General features: G+C 40.5%; 2 protein-coding genes across 10 annotated transcripts; one reads left to right on the top strand and one right to left on the bottom strand.

Annotated features, from left to right (window-relative positions):
- Window positions 1-217: 217 nt before the first annotated feature.
- RhoGAPp190 (Rho GTPase-activating protein 190) lies at window positions 218-18,709 on the top strand. Of its 9 annotated transcripts, XM_032440422.2 has the most exons (17): window positions 373-387; window positions 3,171-4,463; window positions 5,305-5,996; window positions 6,058-6,643; window positions 6,706-6,884; window positions 6,954-7,196; window positions 7,265-7,333; window positions 8,489-8,614; window positions 9,824-9,868; window positions 10,575-10,732; window positions 10,805-11,033; window positions 11,777-12,007; window positions 12,385-12,440; window positions 12,506-12,899; window positions 12,966-13,097; window positions 13,167-13,311; window positions 13,388-18,709. In XM_032440422.2, coding segments are annotated over exons 1-17 (4,779 nt in total). In that variant the 5' UTR covers window positions 373-385; the 3' UTR covers window positions 13,587-18,709. The 9 variants fall into 9 exon arrangements, with proteins under 9 accessions (XP_015025111.1, XP_032296313.2, XP_070066204.1 ...); XM_015169625.3 differs by lacking the exon at window positions 373-387 and adding an exon at window positions 218-354 and having other exon boundaries at window positions 10,575-11,033; XM_070210103.1 differs by having other exon boundaries at window positions 10,575-11,033.
- On the bottom strand, window positions 15,747-18,288 carry LOC6634550 (probable ATP-dependent RNA helicase DDX10). The gene is made up of 2 exons (XM_032440483.2): window positions 17,920-18,288; window positions 15,747-17,863 (listed from the first exon to the last, which is right to left on the bottom strand). Exons 1-2 carry the CDS (start codon window positions 18,286-18,288, stop codon window positions 15,812-15,814), a joined length of 2,421 nt encoding a protein of 806 aa, XP_032296374.1. The 3' UTR covers window positions 15,747-15,811.
- Window positions 18,710-19,263: the final 554 nt, after the last annotated feature.

Genomic DNA, 19,263 nt, shown 5'->3' with positions numbered 1-19,263 from the left:
GCAAACTCTTTTTGAAATATACAAAAAAAAAATGAAAGCAAAAAAACAGCTTTAAATTAACGAGTGTCGTGTATTTTTGAAATTATTTCGCAGCTGTAACTTTTTTTTTTTTTGCCCATCTGTGTGGTTGCGCAAAGTCAACTCTAGATATCGATTATTTGCCCGAATGTCATCGATGGTAAGCGCAAATGTGGTAAGGCAAACGATAGTATCGTTTAGTTGCCATCGATTGTATTTGTAGCTCAGATTGTTTTGCAGATTGAAGCTCGGATGAGGAATATATAAAAATAGTTTTATTTTCTTAATTTTTATAACGTTTCATAAACGCATTGGAGCTGTGCAAGTGCAATAATTGTGAGTAATTAAATAAAACGTTTAATACAGCATGTGAGTGAAATTCAAAAATAAATTGCCGTAAACGCCTAAACATTTTTCACTTGCGTCGGAAGTTTTCTTTCTCTCTCTCTGCGCTTCCAATTTTTTTTTTGTTGTATTTTTTCGATGCTGATTCGTAATTGTCTTGTATACACGCTCGCTCTCTTGGCTTGCGCGCGTGTGTGTGCGTGTGTGTAATTGCTGCTGCTGCTGCTGCTGTTGATGTTGGCTGTGGCTGGTTGGAAAATAATTAAAGCAAATAAGTGTACAACTCCAATTTGTTGCACATTTTCAAGTGTTGTAATTACAGTGCATATATAAAACTGACCAAATCTGTGAAACTCTCTCTCCATCTTTCTCTCTGTGTATGTGTATGTGTTGGTGGATGCTGTTGCTGCCAAAGGAGCATTAGAAGACGTTTTTTTTTTATTGGATGCCATTCGCAGCATCCACATACACATGTACGAAACAAAGTCAAGATAAACGAACACAACGGGAATTGAAAGCGGAATCGGGAATCGGTAACGCCGAATCGACCACTGGCGTCTGTGAGCGCTGTTTGCTCGTTTCTTTTGCTGCCCACTCGGCCGCTTCTTTGTGCGCAACTGCAGGTAATCAGAGTTCACCCCTCCCTCCTCCATTAACTTCACCGATTTGCGTCCTACAACTTGGCTAAAACTCAATGAAGTTCATAAAATTGGCAGACGATTGGAGCCATTAACCATTCGCTGCACATGCAGGGGACCCCCGCCCCCCTGCACAGCGCCGTCACCGCCCTGCTGCTCGACGCTCTCTGCCCAAGAAATCATCAACAACAACAACAAAACAGAAAGAGAGGCAGAGAGTTTTAAGCAAGGGTCGCCGTCGTCGTTGTTGTTGGTGTTGTTGTTATGAAAGTTACAGTTGGGCCTTGTCGTCGTGCTGGAACTCGTGACACGTAGGACGACATGCTCGTGTCTAAAATGTATATTTAGACATGTTCATGCGTGTCCGTGCTTGGCACTTCGATACATAACACAAAAATAAAAGAAAACAAAAGCCCCATATTAAAAATTTACCTAAAAATTTAGTAGAAAAGCTAAAGAAAATAACTCGTAATCAAGCAAAAACAATTTTTTAAAAGTATAAAATATGCCCAACTCTGATCTGAAAAATAGATCATGTCATGACATGTTTGATCCTGCGTGTTTTCATATTGTGGTCTATGTGAGAACAGCTAGACGGGTCCCATCTCTAATCATAGTTGTTTCTTTTGTTATTGCTGTTGTGCAGCCCGGGATGGAATGTACACACATTGTACAGGAAATCTGTTGCTGGGAACGTTTAAACAACTCAGCGTGAGACATTTTGATTCTGCGTGCTGCACTTGCAGTTGCATTTACCAGGCCGTTTGCAGATGAATTGCGCAAAAGGTGGCAACGCTGTTGCTGGAACGCGACTTACAGCAGCCGCAGAACAGCAGCAACTGTGTCGCTTATTTGTGTAATTCTTGTATAGCCGGAAAAACTCAATTAAAGGTTGAGTGTTGTGGCTTTTTATTGAAGTACACACCCACATATACACATACACACACACATACACGCAATTGACTGCAATCGCTTGTAGAATTTGTGTGTTCATTCACAGAACACGGAGAGCACTCGCTTCTGCAAAATGTGTTAGCAGAGGCAGCCAAAAGAGCAGGATAACAGACGACAAATACATATGCACAAGGCAAACGAGGACCACAACAACAACAACAACACGCCACCCACATTACACATAACTGAATAGTGACTCGCTCTCACGTTTTTTTGCTGCTGCCGTCTCTGCTTACGCTCTCGCAAAAACGCGCGCGCGCCTGCTCGCTCACACACACACACACTCTCGTACGCCAGCGCTATCTCGCTCGCACATTGAAACGCTCTGGTCAGTTGTGCTCTCTCTGTTTCTAGCTTAGTTGCGTTTGTCGCAGCAGCAGCGCAGCAGCAGCAGCAGCAGCAGGCACAAAAGGATTTTTCCAATTTTTGCAGACACTTTGCAAGAAACCAAAAAAAAATAATAATAACCAACAAAAAAAAGAAACAACATATTTCAACAATATAATGTTGTTAATTTAAAGGTGCGCGCGTGTGTACAAAACAAGTGAATAATTGCAAAATTACATATGAAATTTGTGTAAATGTTATAAGTGGAGCAGCAGGGGCGGAGGCGTAGGAGGGGTGGCAGGTGGTAATTTGCATTTGACTGCGCCGGCTGTGTGTGTACGCTAGGCGCAGGCTCTCTGCGTACGAGATGTCCGGTCGTGGATGTATCCCAGTGTGGCCAAAGTCGCAACTTCTTCTTCTCGCTGTTGTTGTTATTTTTGTTGCCTTTTATACCCTGTAAGCAGTAAAAGGGAAAACATGGCAGTCGCACTTTTCTTTAGTTCTCAAAATCGACCAGAACTTGGGCATATTAATGTTGGGAAACTGAAATATTGAATAACTAAGTGTATTATAATCCAAGGATATTGATTATTTCTAAGTTAGATTGCCAAATGTTTATCAATTCGTTAAGTCGGGAACTTGACGATTCTTCCTCCTGAAGCTAGGGATAAGAATTTCGGGTATAATAGGAATTCAAGTTTCTGGGAAATTCAAAAGTTAATACAATTTTCTAACTAAAATATTTTCCATAAATATATTAAATAAAAATACAAAGTTAAGAATTATAGTTAATCTTTAAAAGATATAGTTAATCCTTGAAAGAATTCTGGAATTATACTTTTGTAAAGATTATCAACTATTCTGATTGTATACCCTTTCTTTGTGCAGGTACAACAAGATGCGTCAATTCAATATTTCGGTCATTGGACTATCCGGGACCGAAAAGGATCGCGGCCAGGTTGGCGTCGGCAAATCATGTTTATGCAACAGATTTATGCGCCCAATGGCCGATGATTATTTTATAGATCACATATCAGTGCTCAGCCAGAGCGATTTTAGCGGCCGGATTGTCAATAATGATCACTTTCTGTATTGGGGCGAGGTGCGCAAGACAACGGACGAGGGCGTTGAATATAATTTCAATATTATCGAGCAAACCGAATTCATGGACGATTCCACATTTCAAGCGTTCAAAGTGGGCAAAATGGATCCATATCTGAAACGCTGCACCGCCACCAAAGTCTTCTCGGCGGAGAAACTCATGTACATATGCAAGAATCAGTTGGGCATTGAGAAGGAATACGAACAGAAGGTCATGCCCGATGGCCGGCTAAGCATTGATGGCTTTGTGGTTGTCTTCGATGTGAGTCCGGTGCCAAATCGCAGCGTCGAGAAGCAAGTGGAGTTTGTCCAGAATGCCATTGCCAATATATTGAAGAACAAGAAGCCGCTGGTGCTGGTGACCACCAAAAACGACGACGCCTACGAGCTGTATGTGCGCGAGGCGGAAAAGATTAGCCAGCGCAAGGACTACAAGAGCACCGTGCAGCTGATCGAGACATCGGCGCACGAGAGCATTAACATTGATTTGGCCTTTCTGATGCTCGCCCAAATGATTGACAAGGTGAAGAATCGCGTGAAGATCATCTCGTATCAGGAATCGGCCAAGTCGCGCAAGGAACTGCTCGATATACGCTCAGAGGCCGTGACGCGACTGATACGCAACCAAATCACAGACTATCACATATTGTGGTCGCAGGGCTCCAAGATGCTATCGCAGTTTCGCGAATGGAACGAGTTCCTCAACATATTCGGACACGAGGCCGGGCAGAAGCTATTCCGTCGTCACATGAAAAAGCTGCGCGACGATCATCTCAACAAGAAGCTGCATCAGTATTTAGATAAATTCGCCCTGGCCCTCGAGTATCTATTGCCCGACATTGGCGCCCTCAACATAAGCGACGACGATGCCTGGGAATGTGCCCGCAATTATCTACAGAATCATATTGAGTTCGAGCAGTATTTCTTTGAGTGTCCACAGGCCACCTGGACGGAGCTGCTCGACATGGACGAGGCCGAGGATGAGGCGCGCATACCGTTTGATGTGCTCGAGACCAATGAGGCGGAGACCGTATTTCGCAATTACTTGAATTCCGTGCAGCAGGACAAAAAGAAAATCGGGTGAGTTCGATATGTTCATCGAAAATTGATAGCGATTGATCGATAGTATATTAAAAAATATACAAACCAATCGATCGCTATAACCAGAAAAGTTGAAAAACAAAAAGATTGTAAAGCTAGTTTAAATTCAAAGATCATTTTTTATCTAGTTATTTTAATTATTTTCTATATATCGATTATAATGTATGATATTATCGATAAACATATCGATTGTGTCGTATCGATTATTTAGTTGTTATCAATTTAGCTATAAAACTAGCTAGATAATTATTCATATTAATTGTTGTTTCGAATACTCTTTAGCTATCTAGGCAGAATATATAGAATATATCTCTTCATATATAAACTTCATATATTTTTAATCGGGATCCCGATAAGCTACTTATATCAAACAATTATTGAAATGTTATCAAAAAAAGGGGGGAAATTTCTAGTTAAGATAGACTATCCAACTAAGCCATTGTCTAGAAAACTTTCTTCCATTATCTAATTATTTGTTATTTGTGCTTAAATCCATCTCTCGCCTATATATCTGGCACAGAGGCTGCTCAAGCTCATTTTCGCTTGTTATTTTTATAGAAAAACCCAAAATTAATAAGCTATATTCAATAAAAAGTGAGCAGGTTTCAAGAATCTTCTGCTCTTCTGCCACAGCGGGTTATTCTTTGCTTGCCTTAACCTGTTGGGAATTGTAAACGAAATGCTTTTAAAATTTGACAAAGCAAGCCAAATTAAAGGACAATCCTTGGGCTGAATTTCTAGCTATTAATTGAAATGTAATAATGGGCTATATAAATGATATATTTAAACTAATCGCTGATGTTCGCTTTTACTCACGCAGCTGGAAGCAGCAGTTCAAGATGCTGCTGGAGGAGTCGGGTTTTGTGACGCCCGGCAAACAGTTGTCGGAGGTGCGTGTCCTGTTCATGGGCAGGGAATGCTTTGAGGCGCTATCCGAGCACGATTGCCAGCAAATCTATGATATACACCAGGACGAGATTATTGAGAAGAGCAAACAGAACTTTGTCGAGCTGCTGCTGGAGCATGCGCAATATTTTCTCCAGTTCAAGAACGTGGACATTATCACACAGGAGGATGTTAGACAGATCACGGATGTCATACAGGAGGATTCGCGCTACAAGATGCTCGATCGTCTCGATCAGGAGCGACGCGTCCTGCTCGTTCAGCATTTACGTTTCATACACTGTCCCATACGGGATCACTGTCCGTTCTTCAACAACTGTGTGGACAATCTGATCGAGGAGCTGCTCTCCGATAAGTCGGCAGCCAATCATAAAACTGTCGGCGGTGGCAGTGTTGGTGGCTGGAAGACCACCGGCAATGGCAGCGAACGCACATTGAATCTGTTGATTGTCGGCTCCGAGCATTTGGCCAGCGATCTGCTGAACGATATACGCATCTGTACGGGCAGCAAGGGCGAGTATATATATGAGAAGCAAACATATTATCTCAATTATCGCATCGCCAATGGCGACATGGAGGCATTCAAGGCCATCGACGTTTACTCAAGCGGTAAGTCGGAGGCGAAACCATTTATATTATATATTTATACTTATATCTCGTCCGTTTCCAGGTCTCATTTGCGTCTACTCGAATCAGCAATCGTTTGAGACGCTCAAGGACAATCTGGAGCGCACGCTGCTGTGCAATCTGGAGCTGGAGGATAAATTTGAGAATTTGCCCATTGTGCTGGTCTATCAGCCGCAGGATCTCAAAGAGAACGAAGTCGAATATCTGCGCAGCGAGGGCATGCGTCTATCCGAAATGTTGCACTGCGATTTCATTGATCACACGCAAAATCATCAGAAATATGTCTACGATATACTCAATATAGTCATACTCTCGTTGAAGCTAAGCGAAATGAAAAGCTACGAGCCATATCCATCCGCCAATCATACAGATCTACGCATACTTGTCTGCATCTATTGCGGCGATCAATATGATATCGAGAATATTGTTCAGCCGCTGCTCGCCGAATCGACGCTGGTCAAGGCCAATGAGCATTGCATTATTGTCGATGTATTCATTGGGGATGCCAAACGGCGTGTGGAATTCATATTGTCCTCGTACCATGGCACCAATCAGTATCGGGACGAGCTCATACATGGCTATATATACATCTATTCGGCCAAACGACGCTCCTCGCTGGCCAATCTCAAGTACGTGTTGTCCCGCAAATGATTTGTGCCAAAATTATAATATTTATTTTCTCTTGCGACAGCATTTTGGCCGCACAGAATGCGAACATTCCATTGCAGCTGGTCGCCGTGACGGAGAGCGGCGGTGTTAATGCATTTTTCAACAATGAAATCTGTCAGTTTCTCATTACCGAGGGCAATGCATTGGCCGATCGCTACAAGGGCAGCTTTATGACCTTCTCGGCGGATCAATATGTCAAGTGTATGTCCATACAAGCATTAAAATCCTTGCCAGAATTTTTAATTTTTAAATTCGTTTGCCTTTTGCCAGTTGCCTTTTATAATCCATTCCTGAAGACCGCCTGGGATAACAAATACGAGGTGGAGAATCTGCATGTGGAGGAGTCAATTACATTGGATTCGGGCGAGGGTACACTCGAGAATTCGGTTAATCAAATGCCACGCCCGCCGCCGCGCCACGAAAGCTATATGCTATCCAATACGCTGGGCACCGACGGTTCCGGCAGTGAGAATTACGAAATGCTTCCTACACGATCTCTCAACTCATTAAATGGTCGGTCTTACGCAATTATTACATTTATTTAAAACATTTATTAATGCCTGGAACTTTTGCACTTGCAGAAGAAAGAGATATATCACTAGATGAAATCTATGATGACAACAACGAAAAACCCAAACACCTGCATCAAAGTAAGTTCACCTCTGACCCCAATTAAAAACAATCAACCCGACACCCTTTTAAATACCACAAAAGGCCAAATAATTCCCCCCCCACCCATATCAAATCATGCCAAAAACTAGAGACCATCAATTACGCAACCCAATCGAATCAGTTAGCATATGTATATAGACCCATATATAATATGAGCATTGCCCCAGGCTCCAGGTCAGCTGATATACCCTGTAATCGACGACACTTAACGGGCTGTGATACTTTCTCTATTTAATATGTACTTCAATGCATAAACAGTTTTGTTTATAGACCAATTTGTTGTTTGGGCGAAACCTAAACACCCTGTACATGTTCTTTAGTCTGCCTTCTTGTTCTTTTTTGTTGCCTGTCGAACTAAAGTAAGCTTAAGCGACGTTTTTTACTTTTCTAACACTCAATTTATGCCTTGTAATTGCACTTAAATAAGCCTTAAGTGTTTTTAATTGGTGCGATTTTTCGCCAAATCTTTAATTTATATAATAAGTTAGCTAAGCCTGACTTTAAAGAAACTTTAATAACGTTTTTAATGCGCGAAAGCTGCTAATTCGCAAATTAAGCTGTCAATTGCTTATAATTCTCAACTGGTTATGGCGCTGAGCAGCAAAATTTGCTTGCCACAATTGAGTTCTATTAAAGAAAGCTTATCAATAACAATGTAAACAGCACGCGACAACAAAGTGTTTACAGGGTATTTAGCTGGTCATGCTGGATGGCATTGATTGGGTTCAAATCCATGTTCATTTGCGTTAGAATTGAAAACCGAACAAAAAGAAACCAAACAAAAACCAGAACCAAAATCTAACCAAAGCCCACAAATATTAAGTAAAAACCATATATAATACTCTTCATAATACTCAATATAATATTATTAATGATTAATCATAACAATTTGTTTTTTTTTTTTTTTATCGATTTATCTCTGTGTGTGTGTGTGTGTATTCGTTGTTGTCATTGCCTATTGCATACCAATAATAATTATTATATATACTAAAAAAAAAACTATAACTATATATATATATATAAAATCATATAAAAATTGGTTGAACAACAAAAATAAATTATATATATATATATATTGAAAATAAAAATATATATTTCGCAAAAAAACAAAAAAAAAAAAAAACTGAAAACAGGATTCCAGATATTCCCTCCTCCAACAACTCCTCCAGAGCCAGCCCCTCCAGATCATCAGCTCATTACATGCACATATAAGAGTCAATTCGTTTCGGCTTCAGAATCAAGTTTGGAAGAAATAACATGTAATCTAACTAATTGAATATTCTCTTATATACTCGTTTATACTCGTAATGCATATAACAATTTATTTTCTTTTATATATTTATTGTTTTTTCTGTTAGTAATTTTGATTTTGTTGCTTTTGTTTGTATTATTTGTGCTTCTGCTCGTTTTGGTCTTCGTTTTGCAGCCAAAACGTAAACTGTGATTATATATTTGATCGTTTTTCACAAACCGTTTCCATATGCCCAATTTGTACAAATACTTCAACTATATTTGCCATAAATATACTTGGATAAATACGCCTGGATTGCATTCATTATCAGCTCGATTTTATAGCCCCTTGCAGTTGTCTTACATATAAAAAGCACATATATATATATATATATTCCTTTCATAATCGAGTTTTTATATCCATATTTATCTGTCTTGTCAAATTGGCCTAGATCCGTCTGTTTACTCCGGGCATATATTCATTTTTTTTTTTAGAAATTTTTACAGCCAATAAACGAACGAAGAAAACTGTGAAGAATCAAGGCTTTAGCCAATATCAAAGTTTATGAATTTCAGTCTTTGATCTTGCACAAACTTGACTTTTATAGAACCCAATCAGATCGAAAAATTAAATCAATATCGTTCTGTGTAACTACTTTTATCCAAGAACCTTTGACATTTTTGCCTTACAAATGTGCCCTTTTTTTTTAGGCACAATGTCTTCTGCAAGGGTATTTAAGCTTCGGCTTGTCGTTCATCATCAGATCCCAATCAGATCGAAAAACTAAATCAATATCGTCCTGCTATATCTGCTTTTGTTCTATACCCTTCGGCATGTTTCTTAAGCCAATATGTCTGTGAGGGTATTTGGGCTTCGGCTTGCCGTTGTCAGCCTCTGCGCCTCGTTTATTTTTCTTGTTTATTCAGTTGCGATTTTCTTAAAGCCTTTCAATATGTACATAATATCTATACATATATATAATATATCAATAACTAATATTTTTTTTAACTCATTTGTAAATAGCATTTTTTTTTGTTTGTTTGTTTTTTATTTTTATTTTTTTTTAACTTGTGACTAACTTAGCTGAAAAAATATGTATTTAAAAAAACTTGCGCAACACAAAAAATTTGCTATATTTAATGCGTATTATATTTTTGTTCTTGTTGTTGTTGTTGTTGTTTTTTCTTTTCGTCCTTTTTGTCGATTTTATTGTTCCACTCATGCATTTCATAAGCAGCGGATGTCAGCGGATCAAAGGATTCATTGGCCACCCACGATGCAGGTTAACTTTCGCTTCCAATCGTTACTTAGTCCCCCCGCTAACCCCACCCCACCCGCGCTCAGTTCGCACCTGCACGATCTTTAGAGAAACCCTCCCCCTGTCCAACACACACTTCCCGCCCAGACACGCCGCACACCTAGACGAAAAAACATATAAATCTAGTTATGGGAATAAAAACGAGAAAGAAGGTCTATCTTTGGCATGCCGAAGATCTAATACCCTTGCAGACCCCCAACCTTTTCATAATGTACATAGTGCTTTGTTCGCATCTAAGAATATTTTTCATACAAGAATCTACTTTTCGACCGATCCTTCCTATGGCAGCTGCATGATATAGTGCTGCGATCCAGCTGGTTCCGACATATGCACAGAAGGAGAGAAACTGAGAGACTAGCCCGCATAGAAGCAGACAAACGGACAGACTGTTGATACTGATCAAGAATATATATAGACTTTTTGGTTTCGGAGCTGTCTTCTTCTGTGCGTTACACAGCTCGAGACAAGTTTATAATAACCTCTGCAAGGGTATAAAAAAGAAACTTTCTTTGTTGTCCACCCGTGCTCCACAAAATCCCGCACTGCTCGCTTTTTAGCCCAAGCTAAGAGATCTAATTCTTAATGAATTTTGTTATTTATTGTTTGCTTTTATTATTGTTGTTATTTTTTTTTTCGCCTGAAAATTATATAATTTGTAACTAATTTGCAGAGTGGCTGGAGGACAAGAGCGATGCGCGTCGCAGCACGAACAAGAACTCGATTTGGAATAATTTCGGCGGATCGACGCATGCGTATACAACCGGACGGCGGCATATTGATTCGAATTTGAACAAGATCCGTCCGAAGGGTCCCAGCCAGACGCTGAAGGTGGGTGATGCGTCCAGTCGCAACTGTTGTGCCATCAACATGAGCTCCTCAACTTTCACGCTACCCACACAGCAACCGGGCAAGCTGAATATGAAGAACTTTCAGTTGGTCAGCGATGCCGTCGCCAAGATGAACTTCACCAGCGGCAGCGGCAGCGGCAGCATGGCCGATTCCACCTATTTGGCTGGCTGTGACGGCGTCACAGAGAAGGATGCCAAACGATATGATCATGCCCAGCTTGATGGCGAGGACGAGGACTCCGAGGAGCTGGCCGAGTACGAGCAAATCTATGAAAACGAAGGTGCGTCGGGCTCACATTTAACATTTAATTAGCTCTCAAATTAATCGATTATTTAGTTAATTTGTTGAATTTGCAATTGTTAAATCTGCGTGCGTAGTTCCTGTCAAAGCAACTGCACGGGTTAGTTTTGGGTAATAGGTTAAAATGTATAAAAACTGTCGCTGGTTCGCTTCATGTTTGCGAACCAGTTGCTCAGCCCTCTCCACGGTTCGGTTCGACGCTTGGTTCATTATCTTTATTTGAAATATTTCATTTATCCATGTGTCAATTATATATAAATGTTGTTTGTAAAACTGGTTTGGTTCAGATTTTGGTTCGCCTTCGTTTCGGTTCGGTTAACTGGTTCAAAACCTGGTTCATTTTTGGTTCGGTTAACTGGTTAGAAACTTGGTTCATTTAATTTTATCCCATTTTATAACCATCTATATTTGATTGTTGTCCATAAAACTGGTTTGGTTCAGGTTTTGGCTCACCTTCGTATCGGTTCATTGGTTAATTGGTTCATTTTCGGTTCGGTTAACCGGTTGGAAACTTGGTTCATTTAATTTAATACCATTTAACGTACATCCTTTGTGTGTTATATTTAATTTATCCATGTTTCAATGTTGTCTGTAAATCTGGTTCGGTTCTGGTTCCGGTTCGGCCGTTGTTTTTTTTTTAAGCTGCGATTTTCGATTTGATTTATGGTTCAGTTTATAGTTAAATAAAAATGCCTCCATTTTTTCTGCTCATCCTTTCCACAGACTGCACCGAGTCGGATAGCTGCGCTAGTTCCACGGAGCGTCGCGTGCGCCAACAGAATGCGTATTACAAGGCCAACAAGAAGGCGGCCACAACCAAAAAGAACAAGAAGAAGAAGGTCGCCATACCGGTGCAGACGCCGCGTGTACCACCATTTGGCGCCTACGTCAGTCCGCCAGAGATTCCGTTGCACTATCAGCGCATGGCCGCCGTTGCGGCAGCAGGTGAGAAAAGTATGTGTCGTGTTTGCATTTTCAGTTCGCTTTTGTTGTCCCAAAGAATTTTCGATTTCCAATTCACATTCTTTTGTAACATTAATAATTCACATTTAATTGACTTAACATAGCCTGTTACGAACAGCTTTCACATATGCAAAGCGGCTGTTAATTGTGTGTAAGCAATGTTAGACAAATTTAAATATATGTAACTAGTCGTAACGCGATGAAAGCCTTTTATGTTATTTACATTTTGTCTCCTTTTAACACTGTTTTGTAAGCCTCGCATGCTTTCACTATGTTAACATAAACATTAACATTAAAGCCTTAACATATGTTAAAAGTATATTTTGCTTCGAATTCGATTTTGACTCTTTGACCTTCTTTGACTCTAGAAAAAGCAGAGGCTGGCGTCGTGCCCGAGTTCATGAAGAGCGACAAATCGCCAGAGGTTGGTCCAAAAAACGATCTACATAAATATAAATCCGATATAAATACAAATAATCAATCCTGTAGTACTCAATGGTGCCGGAACTGACGGCGGCGGGCATATTTGGTGCCGAGAATTTGCCCGAATACAATATGAATGCCAAATGCATGAAGGACTTTGAGAAACTGGAGAAGCGTCGCATCAAAGAGGAGGCGGCACGATTGCGAAAACTGCAGGAGAAGGAAAAGGAGCAGGAGAAGAAGCTCAAGCGCAAGCTCAAACAGAATGCAAAAGGCCTGACCGAAACAACAGAGGCGCAATTTGGCAAGCTAATGATCACCTCCGACAAGGATGAGATACCCATCTTTCTCATCAAATGCGTTGAGTTCATCGAGAAGGAGGGCTTGGACTCGGAGGGCATTTATCGTGTGCCCGGCAGCAGAGCACATGTCGACATGCTCTTTCAGCGCTTCGAGGAGGGTGAGAGTATATAAATATATATAGAAATAAATGTATATTAATTCATTTTCAAAATTGCCTGAATAGATACCAATACGGTTATTGATGTGCTGGACATTCCGGTGAATGCGGTGGCCACCGCGCTGAAGGACTTCTTCTCGAAACGCTTGCCGCCGCTCTTTAGCAAGGATATTATTAAGGAACTGGAGGAGATTGCCGGTTAGTTTCACACACAAACAAACGCTTCGCTTAACGCTCATTGTTCATTGTTCTGCTTCTTTCGCGTAGGCTCCCGCGGCGTCGGCTCATCCAAACTGAACGTGGAGGTGAAAACCGATCGCAGCTGCCGTTTAATAGCTTTAAAATCATTGCTACAGAAACTACCACCCATCAATTTTGCCATACTCAAATATATATTCCAGCACTTTGTGCAGTAAGTGTGCCCTGCGCCCCCCTCGTTGATTGCCCCTCCTCCAAAATGTATTTAATTTTACGTGTGTTTCTTCTAGCGTTTCGGACAACTCGAAGCTGAACAGCATGGATAGCAAAAATCTGGCCATCTGCTGGTGGCCGACATTGATACCCATTGATTTTACGGATATGGGACACTTTGAGCAGCTGCGCCCATATCTGGAGGATATTGTCCAAACGATGATTGATCAATTCCCATATCTATTCTGTGGCAAAGACGCATTCGTTATGGTCTAATCCAGTTACAGATCGAAGATCGAGAAAGGAGTAGGCCCCACATGGGATGCATGGAAAGAACCCATCGATCGATTTAAAGATCTTAAAGAATACAAAAGAAATTATATATATATATATATATATATATATATATATAATTGAAAGCCTGGCAGCAAGTCGCGATAAATTGTCGTAACATTTTGTAAACGCAACAGTATGAAAATGCATATGTACTCCAAACAATATATATATATATACACATATATATATATATATATATTATATATATTATATATGTGTATATGTATATTTGAATGTGTGTGTCTGTAATGTATTTGGTATTGCGAAAAGTATAAACCAATTAGTTAAGTAGGGTATATTTATTTTTTATATATGTATATGTATAACAATATATATGTATATATGTATATGTGTGTGTGTATGTGTATGTGTATGTATGCATATACATGTACATATATATATGCATATTCTATTTTGTATTAATGGCTTTGTTGTGTTTCCGTGATATATGTAAACGCATAGGGTTTTGCGCGATCCGTAACGCCGCCCGATCTATAGTTCCATATATGATCTATATAAATGCATATGCACGTATATATATATATATATATTAGTGTGTATATATGTGTATGTGTTTATGGGGATGGGGCAGCGCGGCGCGCAAATTTAAACAAATTTATTAATTGTGTATTGTATGTTAAAATGTATGTTAAAACAAAACAAAAACAAAAAGCAAGTAAACTAAAGCATTACGAATGATATATATATATCATATATACATATATATATATATGTCTAATTAAAAGAAGAAGCAGCTGCAACTTGAACAAGCCCGAAAAACTTAAGATAACAAACGAAAAAAAAAACAATTTCCGGCTACTAAATGTGAATCTCTTTGTATGTGTGTGTGTGCGTGTGTTGAGTGAGAAAGAGTATGTTTGTGTGTGTGTGTGTGTGTGTGTATGTGAAAGCATGCTTGTTCTTCTATGTGTACTTAGATGTATAAGAAACCGTAAATATTCACACACACACACACACACATCTATATAGAATTGTGTCTAAAAGATGAAATGTATTAAGTATTAGCGCTAAATGATATGGTATATACCCCGCCCCTACAGCCGCCCAACCCTGGCCCCCTTCCACTCACAGGATCAATATTGCAAGCAAAAAAAACAAAAATAATTAAAATCTTTGTCTTTAGCTCTCAGCTATTATAAATGTGTGCTCTACTCTACATATGAAAAAAGAAAAAAAAAAAAACGAAAAAAAAAATACATTACATATACAACTGCTATATATACATAAATATATATATATATGCATATATGCACTTATATTCATATATGTGTATGTATATATGTATTTTAACTAAACAAAAAAAAAAATAAAACAAAATATACAAAAAAAAAAAAAAAAAAACAGAAAAGAAACGAAACAAAACGTAGACAACATAAGCGTAAGTGTTATTTCTTGTAATTGAGCATTAATTTTTTATAAACCTAATTATATAATTGTGTATCTTGTGTCTGAACGGACCTCAAACTTAAAGAAAAAAAAACGCAAAGAAAAGAAAATGACATCAAAAAAACAAAAAAAAAAAAAAGCGAAAACTCATTTTAAAGCAAAATGCGCGAACACAGAGAGAAGAGAATGAAAAACAAAAACAAAAAAAAAACAAAAACAAAAATAACCAATATATAGTATAATTTGTATAGATGTGTGTCTATTGCATTATTTGTACACGAATGTGCATGCATATTGTATATATACGCAGTATTAACGGTATATATGTGTATGCATTTATTTATATACGCCTAAAGAGAAACAAAAACCGAAAGAAAAGAAAAAAAACAAAAACAAAAAAAATGCAAATGTCTCAACAAAAATGTAATTTGACGTGATGTGTAATATTTTTAAAAGCAAATTTTATGCGCCCCAAAAAAAAGAAAAAAAAAACCCCGAAAAAAAAACCATGCCCTCCCCCTCTCCACTAACCAAGCGCTCCCATATAACACATACTCTCTCGCTCTCTCTCAGGCATAGATGTATGTATATATATATGTATTTATTAATGTATATGTATATGCACACATATATATGCAGCTAAATGTCAGGCTATGGAGTGCAAAAAATAAATTTGTGGGCATTTTCCAAATATTTGTGAAGCATTTCAAATTTGTTGTTGCCATATTTATTAAATCGATGTTACAACTAAATGTTGCTTAGCTGGCCAGCAAATTGGCCGCAATGACCTCTGTGTCCAGCAGCGTTAGCTTGTCCGTTATTCTGGACTTCTTAAAGGCCGGCTCATCCTCATCCTCATCCTCCTGCTCCTGCTCCTCCTCTTCCGCCTCCTCCTCCTCGTCATTAACTCTCTTCTTGTACAGCTTATCCGGATCTGGCAGCCAGGACAAGTCCACAGACTGCTCGCTCTCGCTCTCCATTTCATCCTGCTGCTGCTGCTCTTCATCATCCTCCTCCGCCTGCTCCTCGTCGCTTTGCTGTTGCTCCGCCTTTTTGCGCAGCTTCTCGCGCTGCAGCTTGTGCCGCCGCTTGACCAGCTCCCGGAAACGCTGCTTATCATATTGATCCTCCTCGTTGAGCAGCGCCTTGGATAGCATTAGATTGATGCCGCCATCGTCATCCTTTTGCTTCTGCTGCTCCCTGGCCGTCAGCGCCTTCATTTGATTGCGCTCGTCGGCCAGCGTCTGGCCATCCTCATCGAACTTGAGCTTGGAGTTGACTTGAAGGTTCTTTTTGATTGCCTTCTTGGCCAGCGCCGCTTTGGTCACCAGCTTCTTCTCGCGCTTGGGCACCACCAGCTCCGGCTCCTCTACCTGTGCGTCCAGCGTCAGCTCCAGGTCCACAGCTGCACCCTCAACATCATGGTCCCGTCGCTTGATCTTAATAAAATCGTCCGCTTCCTCTTCCTCCTCCTCTTCATCGCCACCACCGAAGCGTCTTGATGGCGCCCTCAGCTCCGGCACCGACTCCGGCTGCGGCTGTGCCGCCTGTTGCTTCTGTCGCCACTTGAGCTTCTCAATGAAGGGCACACGAGGCGTGACGGCCAGGCCCAGCGACTGCGCATAGGCATCCAGATCGAGGCTGAGCACATTGAAGAGCCGCTTGTTGCGCATAAGGAACACGGATTTCAAATAGGCGAGAAAAGCGCGCTGCGCCGAGGCGCGCAGCTCGGGGAATTGGGCTAGGAACGCCTCAATTTTGACGCGCGGCGAGAACAGCTTCTTGGGATCGATGTGCACACAGCGTATATCCAGATGCAGCTGCTCGCGCAGTGTACCAATCATGTGCTCCTCCTCGCTGGGCGTCAGCACCAGAAGGCATTCGCCGCGTGCCTTGTTGCGCGCAGAGCGACCCGCTCGATGGATGTACTGGGACACATCCTCCGGGCAGTCGAGTTGCAGCACCCAGTTAACGGCCGGAAAGTCGAGACCACGTGATGCCACATCTGTGGCAAACATGACCACATGGCTCTTGCGTAGAAAATCCTCGTAGATGGCAATACGTCGATCCTGATGTAGGCTGCCGTAGAGGGCGAGTAGGCCAACGCCTGGACGCAATTTACAAAATATCTCGTACAGATACTTGGCTTGCTTGCAGCTGGACACAAACACAATAATCTTCTGCTTCAGATGATTCTTGATGAACGACCAGAGCATGGTTATCTTCTCCTCCAGCGGTAGCACCACATAGCTCTGCTGCAGCAGCTCGGGCAGGGCCAAGACCGCCGTTGATGTGCCCGGTTTTGTATCAGCAGCCGCAGCAGCCGCAGCAGCAGCAGCAGCTGTGGGCTTAGCTGCTCCATAGCCAACATATACGGGATCCTTCAGATTGAGTCGCGCCAGATCCTCCAGCGTATTCGTTTGCGTGGCCGAGAACAACAAAGTTTGTCGATCGGGCGGAAAGTTCTCGATAATCGAATTGAGCGTCTTCTGAAAGCCCATGTCCAGGCAACGATCTGCCTCGTCCAGCACCAACATCTCCATGCTGGTCGTATTAAACAACGGATTCTCGTCCATATGCTGCAGCAGACGACCCGGCGTACATATCAATATATTGCACTGATCCATGCGCGTCCGTTCAAACTTAAGATTCTTGCCGCCAATAATTAGACCCGCAGAGAAGTCGTGATGCTTGCCGATCCGCTTCAGCGTCTCGAATATTTGGTAGGCAAGCTCGCGCGTTGGCGATATAATGATCGCACCCACGCCATCCGAGCGCGACCATTTGTTCATATACAGATGCTCCAAGACCTGTCAGAGGTGAGTTTAGAAGTTATTATATTTTAATTAAGTCCGGCTGCACTTACGGGTATGAGAAAGGCCAAGGTCTTGCCGCTGCCGGTTATGGCCGCTCCGAGCACATCCTTGCCCTGTAGCGCGTGTCCAATGCTCTGGCGCTGCACTTCTGTCGGCGTTGTGTACTTGTATTCGGCTAGTGCTTTTTGCGTTTTCTGTGACAGCGGGAATTGTGCAAATCTTTCGATGCTGTTTGCATCGATTTCATCGTATTTGGCGCGCAGCTCCTGGATTTCCATTTCGGTTGCGGCCAATTTGGAGCGTGATAGCTCCTTGGCCCGTTTCTGATTGTGCTGTTTGTTCGGCTTGTGGTTGGTGGCCGGCTTGGGCGGCGGTCGTGGTCCTGGTCTGCCAGGACCTTTACGCTTTTGCTTTTGCATGGCGCAATTAATTTCGAGTTGTTTGGGAAGCAAAACACGTTGAGGGCCACTCAATAACTGTTGCACGAGGGGTACGAATATCGTCAGAGTATCGATACTTGTTATTTAAAAATACCAGCGCTATCGATACTTATTAACAAAAGCACAAAACTCAGAAACATTAAAAAATGTGACTCTACTCTACATATGAAAAAAGAAAAAAAAAAACGAAAAAAAAAATACATTACATATACAACTGCTATACATACATAAATATATATATATATGCATATATGCACTTATATTCATATATGTGTATGTATATATGTATTTTAACTAAACAAAAAAAAAAAAATAAAACAAAATATACAAAAAAAAAAAAAAAAAAAAAAAAAAAAAAAAAAACAGAAAAGAAACGAAACAAAACGTAGACAACATAAGCGTAAGTGTTATTTCTTGTAATTGAGCATTAATTTTTTATAAACCTAATTATATAATTGTGTATCTTGTGTCTGAACGGACCTCAAACTTAAAGAAAAAAAAACGCAAACAAAAGAAAATGACATCAAAAAAACAAAAAAAAAAAAAAAAAGCGAAAACTCATTTTAAAGCAAAATGCGCGAACACAGAGAGAAGAGAATGAAAAACAAAAACAAAAAAAAAAAACAAAAACAAAAATAACCAATATATAGTATAATTTGTATAGATGTGTGTCTATTGCATTATTTGTACACGAATGTGCATGCATATTGTATATATACGCAGTATTAACGGTATATATGTGTATGCATTTATTTATATACGCCTAAAGAGAAACAAAAACCGAAAGAAAAGAAAAAAAACAAAAACAAAAAAAATGCAAATGTCTCAACAAAAATGTAATTTGACGTGATGTGTAATATTTTTAAAAGCAAATTTTATGCGCCCCAAAAAAAAGAAAAAAAAAACCCCGAAAAAAAAACCATGCCCTCCCCCTCTCCACTAACCAAGCGCTCC

Source organism: Drosophila virilis, chromosome X (assembly GCF_030788295.1).
Source record: "Drosophila virilis strain 15010-1051.87 chromosome X, Dvir_AGI_RSII-ME, whole genome shotgun sequence".
In the NCBI taxonomy this organism is placed as follows: domain Eukaryota; kingdom Metazoa; phylum Arthropoda; class Insecta; order Diptera; family Drosophilidae; genus Drosophila; species Drosophila virilis.
This window is presented reverse-complemented; position numbering and strand designations above follow the sequence as displayed.

Bases quoted from the DNA above. Each gene is read 5' to 3' on its own strand.
- RhoGAPp190 (XM_070210103.1), top strand. The intron at 5,997-6,057 runs GTAAGTCGGAGG...GTCCGTTTCCAG, and splicing joins CATCGACGTTTACTCAAGCG to GTCTCATTTGCGTCTACTCG. The intron at 7,197-7,264 runs GTCGGTCTTACG...TTGCACTTGCAG, and splicing joins ATCTCTCAACTCATTAAATG to AAGAAAGAGATATATCACTA.
- LOC6634550 (XM_032440483.2), bottom strand. From the start codon at position 18,288: ATGCAAAAGCAAAAGCGTAAAGGTCCTGGCAGACCAGGACCACGACCG. The intron at 17,864-17,919 runs GTAAGTGCAGCC...CACCTCTGACAG, and splicing joins CCTTGGCCTTTCTCATACCC to GTCTTGGAGCATCTGTATAT.